General features: G+C 44.2%; 1 protein-coding gene across 4 annotated transcripts in view; it reads right to left on the bottom strand.

The window, feature by feature from the left end:
* The window catches only part of ptprub (protein tyrosine phosphatase receptor type Ub), a 192,457-nt gene that overhangs the window by 48,145 nt on the left and 129,816 nt on the right, over nucleotides 1-14,496 (bottom strand). For all 4 annotated transcript variants that reach the window (XM_072461221.1, XM_072461222.1, XM_072461223.1 and 1 more), the window contains exons 8-12: nucleotides 6,995-7,312; nucleotides 5,321-5,430; nucleotides 3,232-3,433; nucleotides 1,854-1,956; nucleotides 1,509-1,782 (exon numbers count right to left, since the gene is read on the bottom strand). In XM_072461221.1, coding sequence (XP_072317322.1) covers nucleotides 1,509-1,782; nucleotides 1,854-1,956; nucleotides 3,232-3,433; nucleotides 5,321-5,430; nucleotides 6,995-7,312 — 1,007 coding nt within the window. The remainder of the gene's footprint in view (nucleotides 1-1,508; nucleotides 1,783-1,853; nucleotides 1,957-3,231; nucleotides 3,434-5,320; nucleotides 5,431-6,994; nucleotides 7,313-14,496) is intronic.

The raw sequence follows: 14,496 nt of genomic DNA, 5'->3' as shown, positions 1-14,496 counted from the left end.
TGGGTTAGCCGTGGGAAGGATAGTCTGTAGTTTGTGGAGGAAATGATCAGACTTCAAAAACTGCAGAGTTTGCGATCGGTTAATTGCTTCCATTTAAAATGCATTTTCAAATTGATTGCGATTAATCTTGCAGCCCTAAACAGGAGTACATTTTTAATTAAAATGTAACAAAATTAATTTCTTCTTTGCTGGCCAAGGACTGATGTCCAGATTTGATCAGTGAAGGCTTCTTTATATCCATGAAACAGTATGGCTGTGTGGTTTGGCTCTGCTTTGCTTATTGTGCTTCACTTATTATGGACACTGGGCCCCTGCCACACAAAACAAAACCGAATCCCTTCCGCTGGTAAAGCTGGACATTCACAGCCTCATCCTATGCTTAGCAGTGTAGTTGTGTGAAGTGCACACATCGCAGTCTCTCCACAGAAGAAAGATGGCACAATGACATCACCCCGCCTTTGAGTAAATACAGCATATTCAAAATGAGGAAACCGTAACATAACCTGACTGACGTGTTCTCCGGAGATGAACCATCCTATACTCACTGGCCATTTTATTAGGTTGTTCATTAGCTTATTAATGATATTAGTAAGTAGCAAAGCTGCATCAAACCCGCCCCAGACCACTCTGCTCAGTAATAAAAGGCAAAACAAGCCTCAAAATGGAGAAGAATTTGAATATGAGAGCAGTATTTTTGTCCCATTGTTTTAATCATTTGAGTCCCATTCTCTCTGAGTTTTACTCAGAGAGCATATTGTCTGGAACAAGTAGAAGACCTAATCAGGGATTTTAGTACTGAAAATGTGAATGTATTCATATTGAAAAGTCTGGTGTTCTGTTTAATTAGATTTCTTTGTCACTATAACACTGTACAAAATAGAGATGTGGACACTTTAAGCTTGTTCTGGTATATGCTCCTTTCAGTTCACTTAGAATCTTAAGTTGCGCAGTTTCTCATTATGTAAACACAAAGAAATGGGCTTAATGAAGAGCAAGACAAAATAAAGTGGACAGACATTAACATAACACAAATGAAGTATCCTGTTGACTAAAGCGGACTAATCACTGCTTTAGTGGCTAATAAGGATTGCTCACAAGCTTTGAAAGAACTAAATTAATCAAAGAATGGAAATACATATTCCAAAAATCCAATAAATTGAAGTTAAATGTTTCCACTTATCTGGCAATAATGTTTTAATTCCATACCACAGCACCATAATAAATACAAATACAAGATGTCTGTCAGCATTTCTTATCATTTGGCCTGTAGTTCATACTGGGATACAGCGTACACCGGCTTCTCCCTTTGCAGACTCACCACAGCAAACATCTGCATCAGTGATACCCCTGACATTTAGGTAAGGTTTTACGCCAGGGGTCAGCAGGGGGCCTCGCTATATAAGACTAGCACAAAGAATACTGGCTTCTGCCCAATTACAGTTCCAGACACTGTCCCCCAAATAGACATCACTCAGTTGTCAGAATGGTACGGCTCACTGGTTACTTACCCCTCTGAAGTTGCTCATGGCCTGGAAGTAGACCAGGTAGCTCTTGCGTGGGTCCAGGGGGGTGTTCCAGTAGCCATTGTATGTGTGGTTGTCACCCACAGTGAAAGGGCTGGCCTCAGGCAGGCTGCTGGGGGGCAACTCAGCTGTGTAGTAGTGAGGCGTGCCTCGAGCCTGTGCCTCACCATGAGACATTGGCAGAGGGAAGCAGTCCTGGTGCCCCAGCTCACGTTTCACTTTCTTCACCATTTCCTCTTCAACCACAACTTGGTAGGTGCTAAACACAGACGTTGAGCTTGTAAGAAGTAGGTAGAAAAACTGTAGACCTCTCTGAGACCATTTGCTCACCTGACAGGGGCGCCTCTACCCTGAGCGGGACGCAGTAAGACAGTAATTGTGCTCTCTGTCTCACCCAGGGGGGACGGGATGTCTCCATAGTCAAATGTAGGAGCTGGGAACACAAACAGAAATACACACTTCATGTCAGATATAATTTTAGCACACAAATGAAGACACATTCCTTTGGGGTCACCTGATTCAGCACAGGCTGCAAACCATGTTTTTCAAGATGTAAACTCAGGGCCACTGCGTCTAATCAAATTGATGGAGCACTATGTTTACTGAAAATAGCCTGCCAAGAGTATTTGCATGTATTCAGAAGAACAATTCAATGTGGGTCTAATTAAAAGTTATGAATGTCATGACATGACATTACACTTTGCATAGTTAGAATGATAACATATCTCTGCAGAATAATTAATCCACTACTGAAAACATAATGTTGTAATAAATTCTATCTAATATGTAAACACTCCAAATGTGACCTTAACATGAGTCAACATTAGCATTCTGCAGTGGTTTCTTTGTAAGTCATCTGATGTTAAAATGGTAGTGATACGTGCTGAGAAGTTGATCCCTAAAGGACACAGTCTGTATACGAGAGTACTTTCATGAAAATGTGTGTTTCTGCAGCTCGGTGAGGCTCTCTCTTGAAGATGCTGACAGTAGTGGCTGCTGAAGGTGTTCACTGTTTGCCTGCTGTCGGCGCACATTTGAGAGACATTCAGCGTAAGTGAATGTTGCGAACCGAGGGCCAGCGTGGGGAGCTTGAGCGTGATGCGCAAAGACTTCTATACTCCATCTGTAGAGTGGCTTTGTGCCAGAAAGTGTCTTATGTGCCGCCAGTAACTCAAAAGATTATGTAGTAAATCTATAATTAAACAAAGTAAGCCTTCTTGTGGGGAGTCGGGGGCAGAGAGTGCATCGCAGGCGGACTGTGTGACAAAGGGGAGTGGTGGAGCAGTGTGTTCCTAAGAGGTGTAATCCTGCTCCCAAAACAAGCACAAATACATCATTAAAAGAAAACAAACTCCAAGGCTGCGTTTGTATCAGCGGTAATAAGCTCGGAAAGTCTCAGAAGTGACATCATGGTCCCAGGAACGTATATCGCATCTTCCTTTCTACATAAGGTACAATAGTCTCTCCTCTGAGCTGTTTCTCTGCTTCCTATGAGTTAATTTATGTGTTGAGAGGCGAGTGGTGACAGCGTGTCATAAGTTTGAGGAGGCAAAAAGAAAAAACTAGCCCTGGGGGAGCGATGCTGAGGTCATAATACAGAACCTAATAAGAGCATGCAGTGAATGAAGCCTACAGCTGTACGGGCAGCGATGGGGAAGACTGTATCGTTCTGTCTTTGCTGGTTTTTCAAAGGCTTTTTCTCCATTACCTGAGATGTTGGTGGTGATTTCAGTCAGCGCTGTCTGTCCAAAGCCCTTCCCGGTGCGCGCTCGGACGGAAATGAGGTAGGTGGTTCCAGGGTGCAGGTTGGAGAACATGTGGTACGTCTCGTTCTTCAGTTTGGAGACGGTCCTTCGAGGGCCCGGGACGTTGATGCTCGGATCGGACGACTCGATACTCTGGTAACTTATCTGTTGTCGGAAAGGCAAATCACAGTGTAAAAAGTCAAAGTCATTTAAGGACTCATTTAAACTTCCATTGTTCTCACAGCCCATTCAGAGGAGCACATCGAGCCAGGTATTTATTTCATACTTTTACACTCAACTCAACAGAGTCACAGTCCTTAAACCTCATGAAATGGAACAAAAATGCCTGATTGAAGTGATTCACTAAAAAGTAAAACCATGCACTTAAATACTGTGCAGTCATTAGTAAGAAGAATAGAACCTGATAATACTGGAAGATTACCTAACAAAACATATCTTAAGAATCACTTTCAATGCTTGACTTAGACATGAAATAGACATGAAAAGCTTTGGCTTCAGTGAGTATTTCTTGCCGTAACATATAATAGCTGACGAGAAATGTTTGATTCCTAAATCTCTCCAACGAACTTAGCAAACACCTTCTAATCATCGGCTCTAAAACGACAGCGCACGCAGCAGCAGGGGGTGGTCCAGATAACAGGGGTTCGGGCAGAGTGGTCTTTGGTTTAATCTTCATAAAGGAGGAGGGATTTAACCAGCGCTCTCTCTGTCAACACTTTGTCCGTCCGCTGAGAGAGATCAACACACTACTGAGCAAAAACCTTGTGCAGCCTCCACTTCATATGTCAGACCACAAATCCCATTTAATGATATCCTTGAGGCGAGGGAACGTAAGAGAGGCATGCTGGGCAGTCGTTCCACGGCCTCCGAACAGACTAGAGTAGTGAAGACATTACTCAAACGTCAAAACTTACTTACTAAGTACTTGAATTACTGACCATAGCAACCATAGCGCCTTCATCAGATCAAAATTGCCTCGTTCAGATAAGCAGGTTTTGGAAGAGTGTTGTATGAGGTAAAAGGCGTGTAGTCTTTCATTCTAGGTGACCCAAATAAACTTTCTCTAAACCTACAGCTTCTATCTTTACTGACGCAACTGTGTCAATTTATAAGGGCATTTGGGACTAAGACAAGTGTATGCGAAATGTCTTCTAATATAATTCACAGAGAAGATTGTCTAACCCAGGAGAGACCGCATGGGCTATTTGTCCTTTGAGTGCCAAATTTGAACTGTTTTAGCGGAAAAAGGTCCATATATTGAGATCTATGTAGTTTATTTTGACATGGACAGAGTTTATCTATCAATGTCCATGTCATTTGGCCCCGGTCCTTGATGAGCATCTCCTCTTATGCACCTATACTTTTCTAGTCGTTAACAAAGAGATCTAGCCTTTAATTTCAGTATTATTGTGCTGTATAGTGAAGCAGACTGGTTTAGTCTGTCTACCTACTATGCACAGTCTGCTCAGCGTGACGTAAATCAAAGTAGTTTGCTCTTACTAAACTCGACATCCTGTCCTGGACCAAATTTAACACTTTCTGTCTCTTTCTTTTCAGTTTTTAAATCTATAAACAGAAACCGAAAAACACAAAAAAACAGAACACGGGCAGAGAGAGTGACAAAAGACATACATTTGATTTCCATTGCTATGTCAGTCCTTGACTGTTGATTCAGTTTGTGTCATCCATTTCTTTGTAATGGCCTTTTTTCCTTTCACCAGAAGTATGCTCCAAAGGTATCTGTTTATTGTGTCCTTGGCAGGAGTTTTTATAGTCTATAGAAGTTCTGAAGTAAAAAATAACACTTTAAAGGGCCAAAGTGTTACCATGGGCCTAAGTAGATGGTTTGTGCAAGTTAGTTTTTTTTCTCCTAACCTTACCCCATTTTCTAATCTTAATCTTGAACTATTTTTAAACTTAATCACTAACTTAAATAGATTATTAAGCTAATAGTACTAAAACATATACATGAACACACTCTTATTGCTAAATGTTGCGATGTTCATATTTGAGAGTAGCATCAGAGCTCACCTCATACTGCGTGATGAGGCCGTTGGGTTCCACAGGCTCCTCCCACTTGAGGAAGACCATGTCGTCCAGAGGGGTGAAGGTGAGCGACTCCGGCGCGATGCCTCCGGGAACTATAAGAAATTGTCAGCGCAAACATTTGTTGGAAAACTGAAGTGCTAATCCCGCGGTGAGCCTCAACTGTCAATATCACAGAAATGAATGTCAGATGGGCTCAGAACAATGCACCTCGAGAGACACGCTTCAGACAGCCCGGGAGTGGCAGGCGGAGAGCTTCACATAAGAGCGCAGCTAATTTATGAACTACATCAATTATATAACCACAATACAAGAGAGACAAGAGGCAGCGGCAGGAAAACACCATTACAGTTTTATATCTGCAAAGGCAAAAGGAGTTTGATGAATCTGTCAGATCCTCGACTTGAATGACAATTGGATTGTCTCAAAATTCTAGGCAAGAGTTTTTATGGCCGCGCTTTGATGCAGCGGTGGTCCTCCTGGTGACTGCTGTTGAGAGAAACAGCGTGTTATGTGAAAATCTGGCCCCAGGAAAAAGCCAAAAAGCTGAGTCAACTGATATTGCTACATAAAGTGAGGGGACAAAGTTGCTTATTAAGGCTTTTGTAGAAAGTGATTATAATTGACGTGTGCTGTAGGTACAGTATATAAATATGCATTGGCTTACTTTATCACTTTTGTAAAATAAATCCTTCATTTTGCTCCCGTACTTTCACTTGGCCATCACTCACTGCATGTATAGCCGCTCAGTAAAAAAATCTGGTTTGTTTTGATTTCATTTTTCATGGACGAATTGATTTATACACCGGCTGAAATACTGTTCTAAAGCTCAAAAGAATAATAGTAGATTCAAACTAAGCGCAAATACTGCTAAGGTTGCCTGGGAGTTTTGATGAAGCAATTTTATCAAAGACTATTATTTATTCACACAAAAATGAAAGGGTATTTTGTTACAAACGTCAGTCAAAAGGACAATCACTCGTTATTTATTTTTCACAATAAGAAGCAAGGGGAAAAAAAACATTAATCATTAATTGACACACAAAGGGCCGTCTGTTAGTATGAATAGTCTAGTACGGTAAACAACAGACTGCATGCACAATGGGCTGTGCACAAGAAAAGGTCTATATACAGTATCGTATTAAGTTACTACCACTATTGCAACGTACAAAAGCTGGCAAACAATACAATCCTGTATTGTTTTAGTGTGTTCAAACATGCACACACAACACAACAACACTGAGATCAAAGCAGGAACTAAACCAGGACTAGACCAGGACTGAAGCAGAACGAGAACAAGGCCAAACCAAGTGTACATTAGGACTAAACTGGGCTCAAAGCATTAAGTGGTTCTTAGTTTTTGCCACAGGATTTGCAAAAACATTTACTTCACATTCAGGACACAGGTTTAAACTGCTGACCTCCAGGTTGTTGGGTGAGCGCCTAACCACTAAGCCACTGCCTCTCTTGCACTCTTTCTTTCCACAAACATTAGATCAATTAAATGCTATTTTAACTCAGCACTACTACCCATACCAAATGAATTATACTAGATTAGGTCATGCTTTTCGCAAACTGTGAACACGTTTTAGTTGAGCGATGGCCTCCGTCTCTCTACCCTGCTGACATGGCCTTGAGTAGGACACTCAGGAGACTTACTGTCCTCCTCGGTCAGGAAGGTGACCTCTCTGCCCTCCTTCTTGCCCTCGGGGTTGGTCAGTGACAGGCGGACGTGGATGCTGTGGTAGGGTGGCAGGTCCCGCAGAGTGAAGTGCGACGTGTTGTGCTCCACCGCCAGGCACTCCCTCACCGTGGTGTTGTGCCCGCCGCCGCCCCCCGCAGTCGTGTAGCGGTAGCACAGGGACACTGAGTAGGTGTGGCAGCGTGTCAGGTTGAACGCCAAACTTTCCCACTGCAGTGTCAGCTGTCTGGACTGGATGTCTGAAGCTGTGGGTCCTTTCAGTGCACGCATGGGTTCTAAAAAACAAAAGAAAAAGAAATGTAGGTCATCATAAAATATCAGAAATAATATTTTTTACCATGATCAGGTGAAGTGAACAACGCAAATTACATTTTATATTGTGGTTCTGGGCAATAAATGTTGAAAAATTACCAAACAAACATTTATCCTTTGAATGGTGAGCTTTATCATTATTATTTAAGTGTTATTTAACCTTATTTCACTATTATAAACTGTTTTCAACATAGCTTGCCCCCCAGCTCAGTGCCTTACAACCATCTGAGGGGTCATAACCACCACTGTGGGAACCACCGAAAGCATTTCCAATTTGTCAGTATCCATTAAATGCTCATTAACGCAAAGTGAAGCAAAGATTTTTCACAATGCTGAAGAAGTCAACTGATTAAAATACATTAGAATATAGTGTAGGAGAGTTTCCAACGGAACTAATTGCATATTCCAAAAATATGTGGGCCGGTGATCAGCTACATAATAATCCTGCCAGTTATTTAAAACCATTAGAAGTGTCCCAGGACTGGACTGGCAATTTTTCTGTAGTTACCCTCAGAGCGACTGCCAAATTTCCCCACTATGACACAGAGGTCGGCGTCTCTCTGCCAGCACAACACACCCACACTCCCTATGGCGACGTACTAGCTCATGCCAATCGTGCTAATTAATGGGACCGTCTACTTCTGCTCTGTATCACACTCCCACCAGCTCCAACCCTCAGCGGCGGAAGGCAAATTGACTCTCCAGTAGTTACAGTTATTTGCCCTGAGCCGTGATCCGTGTACAGTAAAGATGGCATCCGCTTCCACTGGTCACTTTTACTAACGGGTCATCGGCTTGGCAACGCTCGTATTTTTAGCAAACAGTTAATTCTGGTCAGTGCCAAGTTAACCCCAACTTCATCTGACTCAAACTACAGCTCTGCCTCTTAATGCAGGGGCCACAAAAGCTCTTTGGAGAGATGCACAAGCGAGCCAGTGTTCCAGAGGACATCTAAAAAACTAGAGTTTAAGCCAAGGGCGTCCTCTGTGTCAATGAAGGCATTTATCAGTGGCCATTATTAACACAATCAATGCCATTTTGTCGAGTAATATGCTACATGCGGTACTGTATCGTTATGCTTTTAATAGGGCAGGTTGAGTAATGAGGTGGGGAGGTAGGGAGTGACAGCAGAGAGATGAGAACAGCGCAGATCAGTGAAGTTAGAGGTTATTGGCCAAGGTCTTCATCTCTTCAGTGGCTATATACACACACACACACACACACACACACGCACACACACACACACACACACGCACACACACACACACACACACACACGCACACACACGCACACACACACACACGCACACACACACACACACACACACGCACACACACACACACACACGCACACACACACACACACGCACACACACACACACACGCACACACACACACACACGCACACACACACACACACACACACACACGCACACACACACACACACGCACACACACACACACGCACACACACACACACGCACACACACACACACGCACACACACACACACACACGCACACGCACACACACGCACACACGCACACACGCACGCACACACACACACACACACGCACACACGCACACACACACACGCACACAACTGGGACTTTCGGATTAGGGGCCAAAGCACTATAAGTACTTAATGCACCACAGAGCAGGGTTATTGCATTACAACACAAATTCTGCAAAAAAATATATGAAAAGTGCAGAATGCAAAGTAACTTTTAATAAGTTTCTGCTTTGCTGTAATAAAACACGCACAATACACAGTTTTTGCATCATCATATCATCATGGATGTGGTTTATTTAAGTCAAGCATAAAAAAGGAGAAAACTATATATATTAATTACCAAAAGGCAACTACAAATTATCACTCAATAGCCCAGACTAGTGTTATAAAGAGGGGTATTTAGCGGGTCCCACCACAGTGTGCCTTTGTGGCTCTCCTCAAAACGGACGCCTGTGCCAGCCTCGGCTGGACTAATCTGATTTGTCTGTAGCCCATGGCATCCTGTTTCCAGCACCCGCAGTCATTGAAATCCCTAAACTCCTCTCTGATTTGCCGAGATTGGACACGGGAAGTGACAGGTTTGAGTTTATTATCTGAAAACCATGCTTGTGCCTGTGTCAGTGGGGAAAACAGATTTATTCAAAAAAGCTTGTCTGGACCCATGTGCAAATGAAAACATGGCCAGGACATAAATCCAAGCCACCCAAACGTGCAGAGAGGAAGACATGATAAATGACATGTCAACAGAGGTGCACCACTTGAGCTACTAATTCTCCTAATTTTAGTCCGACTTCACTGCTGGCTGTCTTTAACAGGAGCGGAGCGTCGCATGCAGGAGCTTTCCAGAAGGATCAGTGACCCAGCGGCAGGTGGAGGCCCATTAACATAGTTTGGGGACCACCTGCAGAACAAATGTTCGCCTCTCCTCTGTGATTTACTTGAGGGGCCTCAAGCTGTGCTAATGCAGCGTGCTGATAATCACAGCAATGGCTCATCAAGCACACCTAGATGGCCATTGTAGCCGGGCAGAGAGCATGTTCACATTCACGGCCATTAGTTTTACAGCCGCCACACAAGGACAGCACCAAGTTTGTGTATAGCAAAACCAGTTATCAAGGCCGACACATTTGGGAGGAAGAAGTGACCACAGAAGTCATGATAGAGAATAATTCTCTTTGGTTTTCGCTGATCCAGAAAACCCTTCTGCTTGCTGGATTCTTGCCATATACTTGATATTTCCTTGTGCCTAAAACAAATTGGGCTAACGGCAAGTGGGACAGGCGTACACAGCAGAGGAAAAAAAGGTCAGTAGGGCCTTTGTGGACCAGATGGTGTGGAGGCAGGGTCAGGGAGGGCTGGGTACCAGGTGCTGAGGAGAGTCGCAGAGATGAGCTGCTCCAGGTGAACGTGCGTGTTGTTGCAAATGATTCGAACACAATAATAAGCTCTGGTAGAATAAGTGTGCACCTGACAGCAAGGTAAAAGCTACAAAATATTAATGTATCATGCCTTCATAACGCATTCAAGGAGGGAAAAAACATGATGCTACAAGCGCAACTAATAATTTCACCTACACTCGCTCTTTATTGAACTATATGCATCCAAATGCCCTGTTTAACTCTCGAGCAGACAGGAGTACAACCTCTCCCACACTGTTGAATAATAAGCTAAAGTCACAGTGGTTGAAATGCAAATACACGATTAAAGTCACAAGTTTACAGAGACGTTCACAAACGCGGATACAAACAGTGAAGGCAATTTCTCTGCATTTTAATTCTTCCCTTCTCCTACTCGCCAACTCCTTGTATTTGCAGAGATAAGTGTACTACTCGTATCGACTTCCGTGCCTTTTGTTGTGATTTTGAGTTTCGCGATGTGTGCAGGGATTCGAGGAGGGCTGCGTGGCTGATGAATGAGCAGTGTCTGGCAGTTGAAACAGAGAGTAGCTTTAATATGTCATTGGAGAGCATGGGGATGTTGTGCTGCGCGACAAGACCACTGGGCATAGAAAGAGTGATAACTGTGGCAGACACAAACCACAGCGTGCCTCTGGGTAACACAATGCTTTCAATTTTGTGGGACGGTGCACATGCAGGAGACTGTGATGCTGTGTTTGTGTGTGTGTGTGTGTGTGTGTGTGTGCGTGCGTGTGTGCGTGCGTGTGTGCGTGCGTGCGTGTTGTCCACATATATTTGATAGCAAAAAGTGGTTTGACTTCTCCGTTGCCCTGGGTCTCAAAAGCATTCTGAAATTTGGACAGCTTGTAAACATTAACTTTTGAGAAAATTGCCAATAAACAAGTCCGTAACATTTGCGCCAATTATTTGCTAAGGAATAAACATATGCCAAAAAGCAATTAGTAATGATTTTGCATCTGCGATACCATGTTTGGGAATGTTTTGTTTGCCTCATAAATGCACAGTTTATCCTGCGCTCTCTAAAATGCCAATCAGTCCAATTGGGCAATAAATGGCACCAAATAATCGTCCCCCCTCTGTCCTCAGCTCCAAAGTTCGCAGCATCTCGATAATAGTAAAATGGCTTTTTAAATGAAGTGCCCAAGTACATGTCTCAGTTTATACTTGAACAGATTATCCTGACAGATGTAGCTCAAGTACATGACTATCTGAAATGACACCCTGCGGCCGCTCCATTTCAAACCCATTCCCATTAGGCACAGTCTTAATGCCAAGCAGAAGACAACTGTATTCCACTTAAATTAAATAGAATCAATGGTTACTTGTGTGATTAACTGGTAATTGTCCAGAATACAACACATTACGCCTAAAGCAGCTAAATATGCTTCAGCCACGCATGAGGACAAAGTGAATAACTGAATAAATATATTGCATTAGTAAAATAAAGTGCATGTGGGGATTTGAACTGCAGTACTGAAGCCAATATGCTGCGTGCTGGTGTTTTTTTACAACAAAGCCAGGTGTTCAACATGCTGCTCTTCACTTCCCAGGACTCTGGGGTGCTGCATCTCCTACACAATGTTCACAGTAATTCCCATAAGCACAAAGTGTGGAGTCTGTTTTTTAGGAAACACTCTCCACAGCGAAAGTATACTCAAACATAAAAACAGGTATAAGAGAAAAGAGAAAACTTTCAAATGCTGCAATTTATACAAGCAAAGAATAATGTCTACTTGATTATAACTGGAGATGTGACAAACGCCTTGATAACACCGTTTAAAACACAGTGTGATGCATTTAGTGCTGTTACTATGCTATTAAAACCAAAACAACCGCTGGACTAAACACACTGCGTTTCACGTTCCATGTGTGTCACCTGTAGCTGCTTCACCAAGTGACATCCAAGACATCCATCTTTTAATATTTGAATAGTTAAGCTAATGCTCGTGGTCATATCCTGTCCATGGTATAGTGCTAGGGCCGAGCGATATGACAAAACATGTAACAAGATTTGTGTCCTCATATTGATCAATCTCAATTTTTTCTCTCATCCTCTCTGACCTTCTCTCACCCTCCCTCACTCTCTCTCACCCTCTCTCACCCCCCTCGCCCTCTCTCACCCTCTCTCATCCTCTCTGACCTTCTCTCACCCTTCCTCACCCTCTCTCACTCTCTCTCACCCTCCCTCACTCTCTCTCACCCTCCCTCACTCTCTCTCACCCTCCCTCACTCTCTCTCACCCTCTCTCACTCTCTCGCACCCTCTCTCACCCTCTCTCACTCTCTCTCACCCTCCCTCACTCTCTCTCACCCTCCCTCACTCTCTCTCACCCTCTCTCACTCTCTCGCACCCTCTCTCACCCTCTCTCACCCTCTCTCACCCTCTCTCACTCTCTCTCACCCTCCCTCACTCTCTCTCACCCTCCCTCACTCTCTCTCACCCTCTCTCACTCTCTCGCACCCTCTCTCACCCTCTCTCACTCTCTCGCACCCTCTCTCACCCTCTCTCACCCTCTCTCACCCTCCCTCACTCTCTCTCACCCTCCCTCACTCTCTCTCACCCTCCCTCACTCTCTCTCACCCTCTCTCACTCTCTCGCACCCTCTCTCACCCTCTCTCACTCTCTCTCACCCTCCCTCACTCTCTCTCACCCTCCCTCACTCTCTCTCACCCTCTCTCACTCTCTCGCACCCTCTCTCACCCTCTCTCACCCTCTCTCACCCTCTCTCACTCTCTCTCACCCTCCCTCACTCTCTCTCACCCTCCCTCACTCTCTCTCACCCTCTCTCACTCTCTCGCACCCTCTCTCACCCTCTCTCACCCTCTCTCACTCTCTCTCACCCTCCCTCACTCTCTCTCACCCTCCCTCACTCTCTCTCACCCTCTCTCACTCTCTCGCACCCTCTCTCACCCTCTCTCACTCTCTCTCACCCTCCCTCACTCTCTCTCACCCTCTCTCACCCTCTCTCACTCTCTCGCACCCTCTCTCACCCTCCCTCACTCTCTCTCACCCTCTCTCACCCCCCTCGCCCTCTCTCACCCTCTCTCATCCTCTCTGACCTTCTCTCACCCTTCCTCACCCTCTCTCACCCTCCCTCACTCTCTCTCACCCTCCCTCACTCTCTCTCACCCTCTCTCACTCTCTCGCACCTTCTCTCACCCTCTCTCACTCTCTCTCACCCTCCCTCACTCTCTCTCACCCTCCCTCACTCTCTCTCACCCTCTCTCACTCTCTCGCACCCTCTCTCACCCTCTCTCACTCTCTCTCACCCTCTCTCACCCTCCCTCACTCTCTTTCACCCTCTCTCATCCTCTCTCATCCTCTCTCACTCTCTCGCACCCTCTCTCACCCTCTCTCACTCTCTTTCACCCTCTCTCATCCTCTCTCATCCTCTCTCACCCTCTCTCACCCTCTCTCACCCTCTTTCACCCTCTCTCACCCTCTCTGTGAGTGTTTCTGGCTCCAGTGTCCATCTGCAAATGGAGGTGCATCAGTCCTGACTCCTGGACCATCTGTGGGAGTAGGATCTCTCCTTCACTGTGGTTCTCCTCGAGGTTTTTACTTTTCCCCACAGGGTGTCTTGTAGTTTTTCCTCACCGAGAGGTCTAAGGACAGGAGATGCCGGGGCAGTTATCCATTTGCTAAATTCCTGTGAACTTTGTTTATTCAGCTTCTGATTGTCTCATCAGTTTAATTCTCTAACCTTCTGTTGGTTAAATCAAATATTTTGGAAAGCCCACGGAGCCAACTGCTGTTGTGATTTTGGGCGTTACAAAAATAAATTGAATTGATTAGAAATGATAGAATCTCAATTGAAATTAGGTTAATTGCACAGCTCTATATACAGTGGAAGCCAAAACGGAAATTTACTACAAGAACAAAGTAATTTATCATTTTCTAAAAGGCTCCAGGCATTTTTGCAGGAAAGTCACACTAAGTCCTGAATCTCTTTTTCATTGATGCATTGATTTGCATTTGGGGATTTTTTTAGCTCTGGGCCAGGTACTTTCAGACCAGGAACGTTTTGGTTGCTCAAGCACATGCACTTTTACACTTACATTTACACTTTTATTGTGAAATATAAATTTTCAAACTTAGACAAACATTTTGAGCGATGGGAGAAATTATTTGGGAACTGTAAATGTAAATCTAAATTCTTAATTAGTGAGTAAAATCCAGAATAGTAGGAATAGTGTTTTATTGTTAATGAAAGATGT

This window comes from Eucyclogobius newberryi, unplaced genomic scaffold (assembly GCF_026437365.1).
Source record: "Eucyclogobius newberryi isolate DKJ021-1_F unplaced genomic scaffold, fEucNew1.0.hap1 SCAF_3, whole genome shotgun sequence".
In the NCBI taxonomy this organism is placed as follows: Eukaryota; Metazoa; Chordata; class Actinopteri; order Gobiiformes; family Gobiidae; genus Eucyclogobius; species Eucyclogobius newberryi.
The sequence above is the reverse complement of the archived record's forward strand: the minus strand, read 5'-3'. Positions and strand labels throughout refer to the sequence as shown.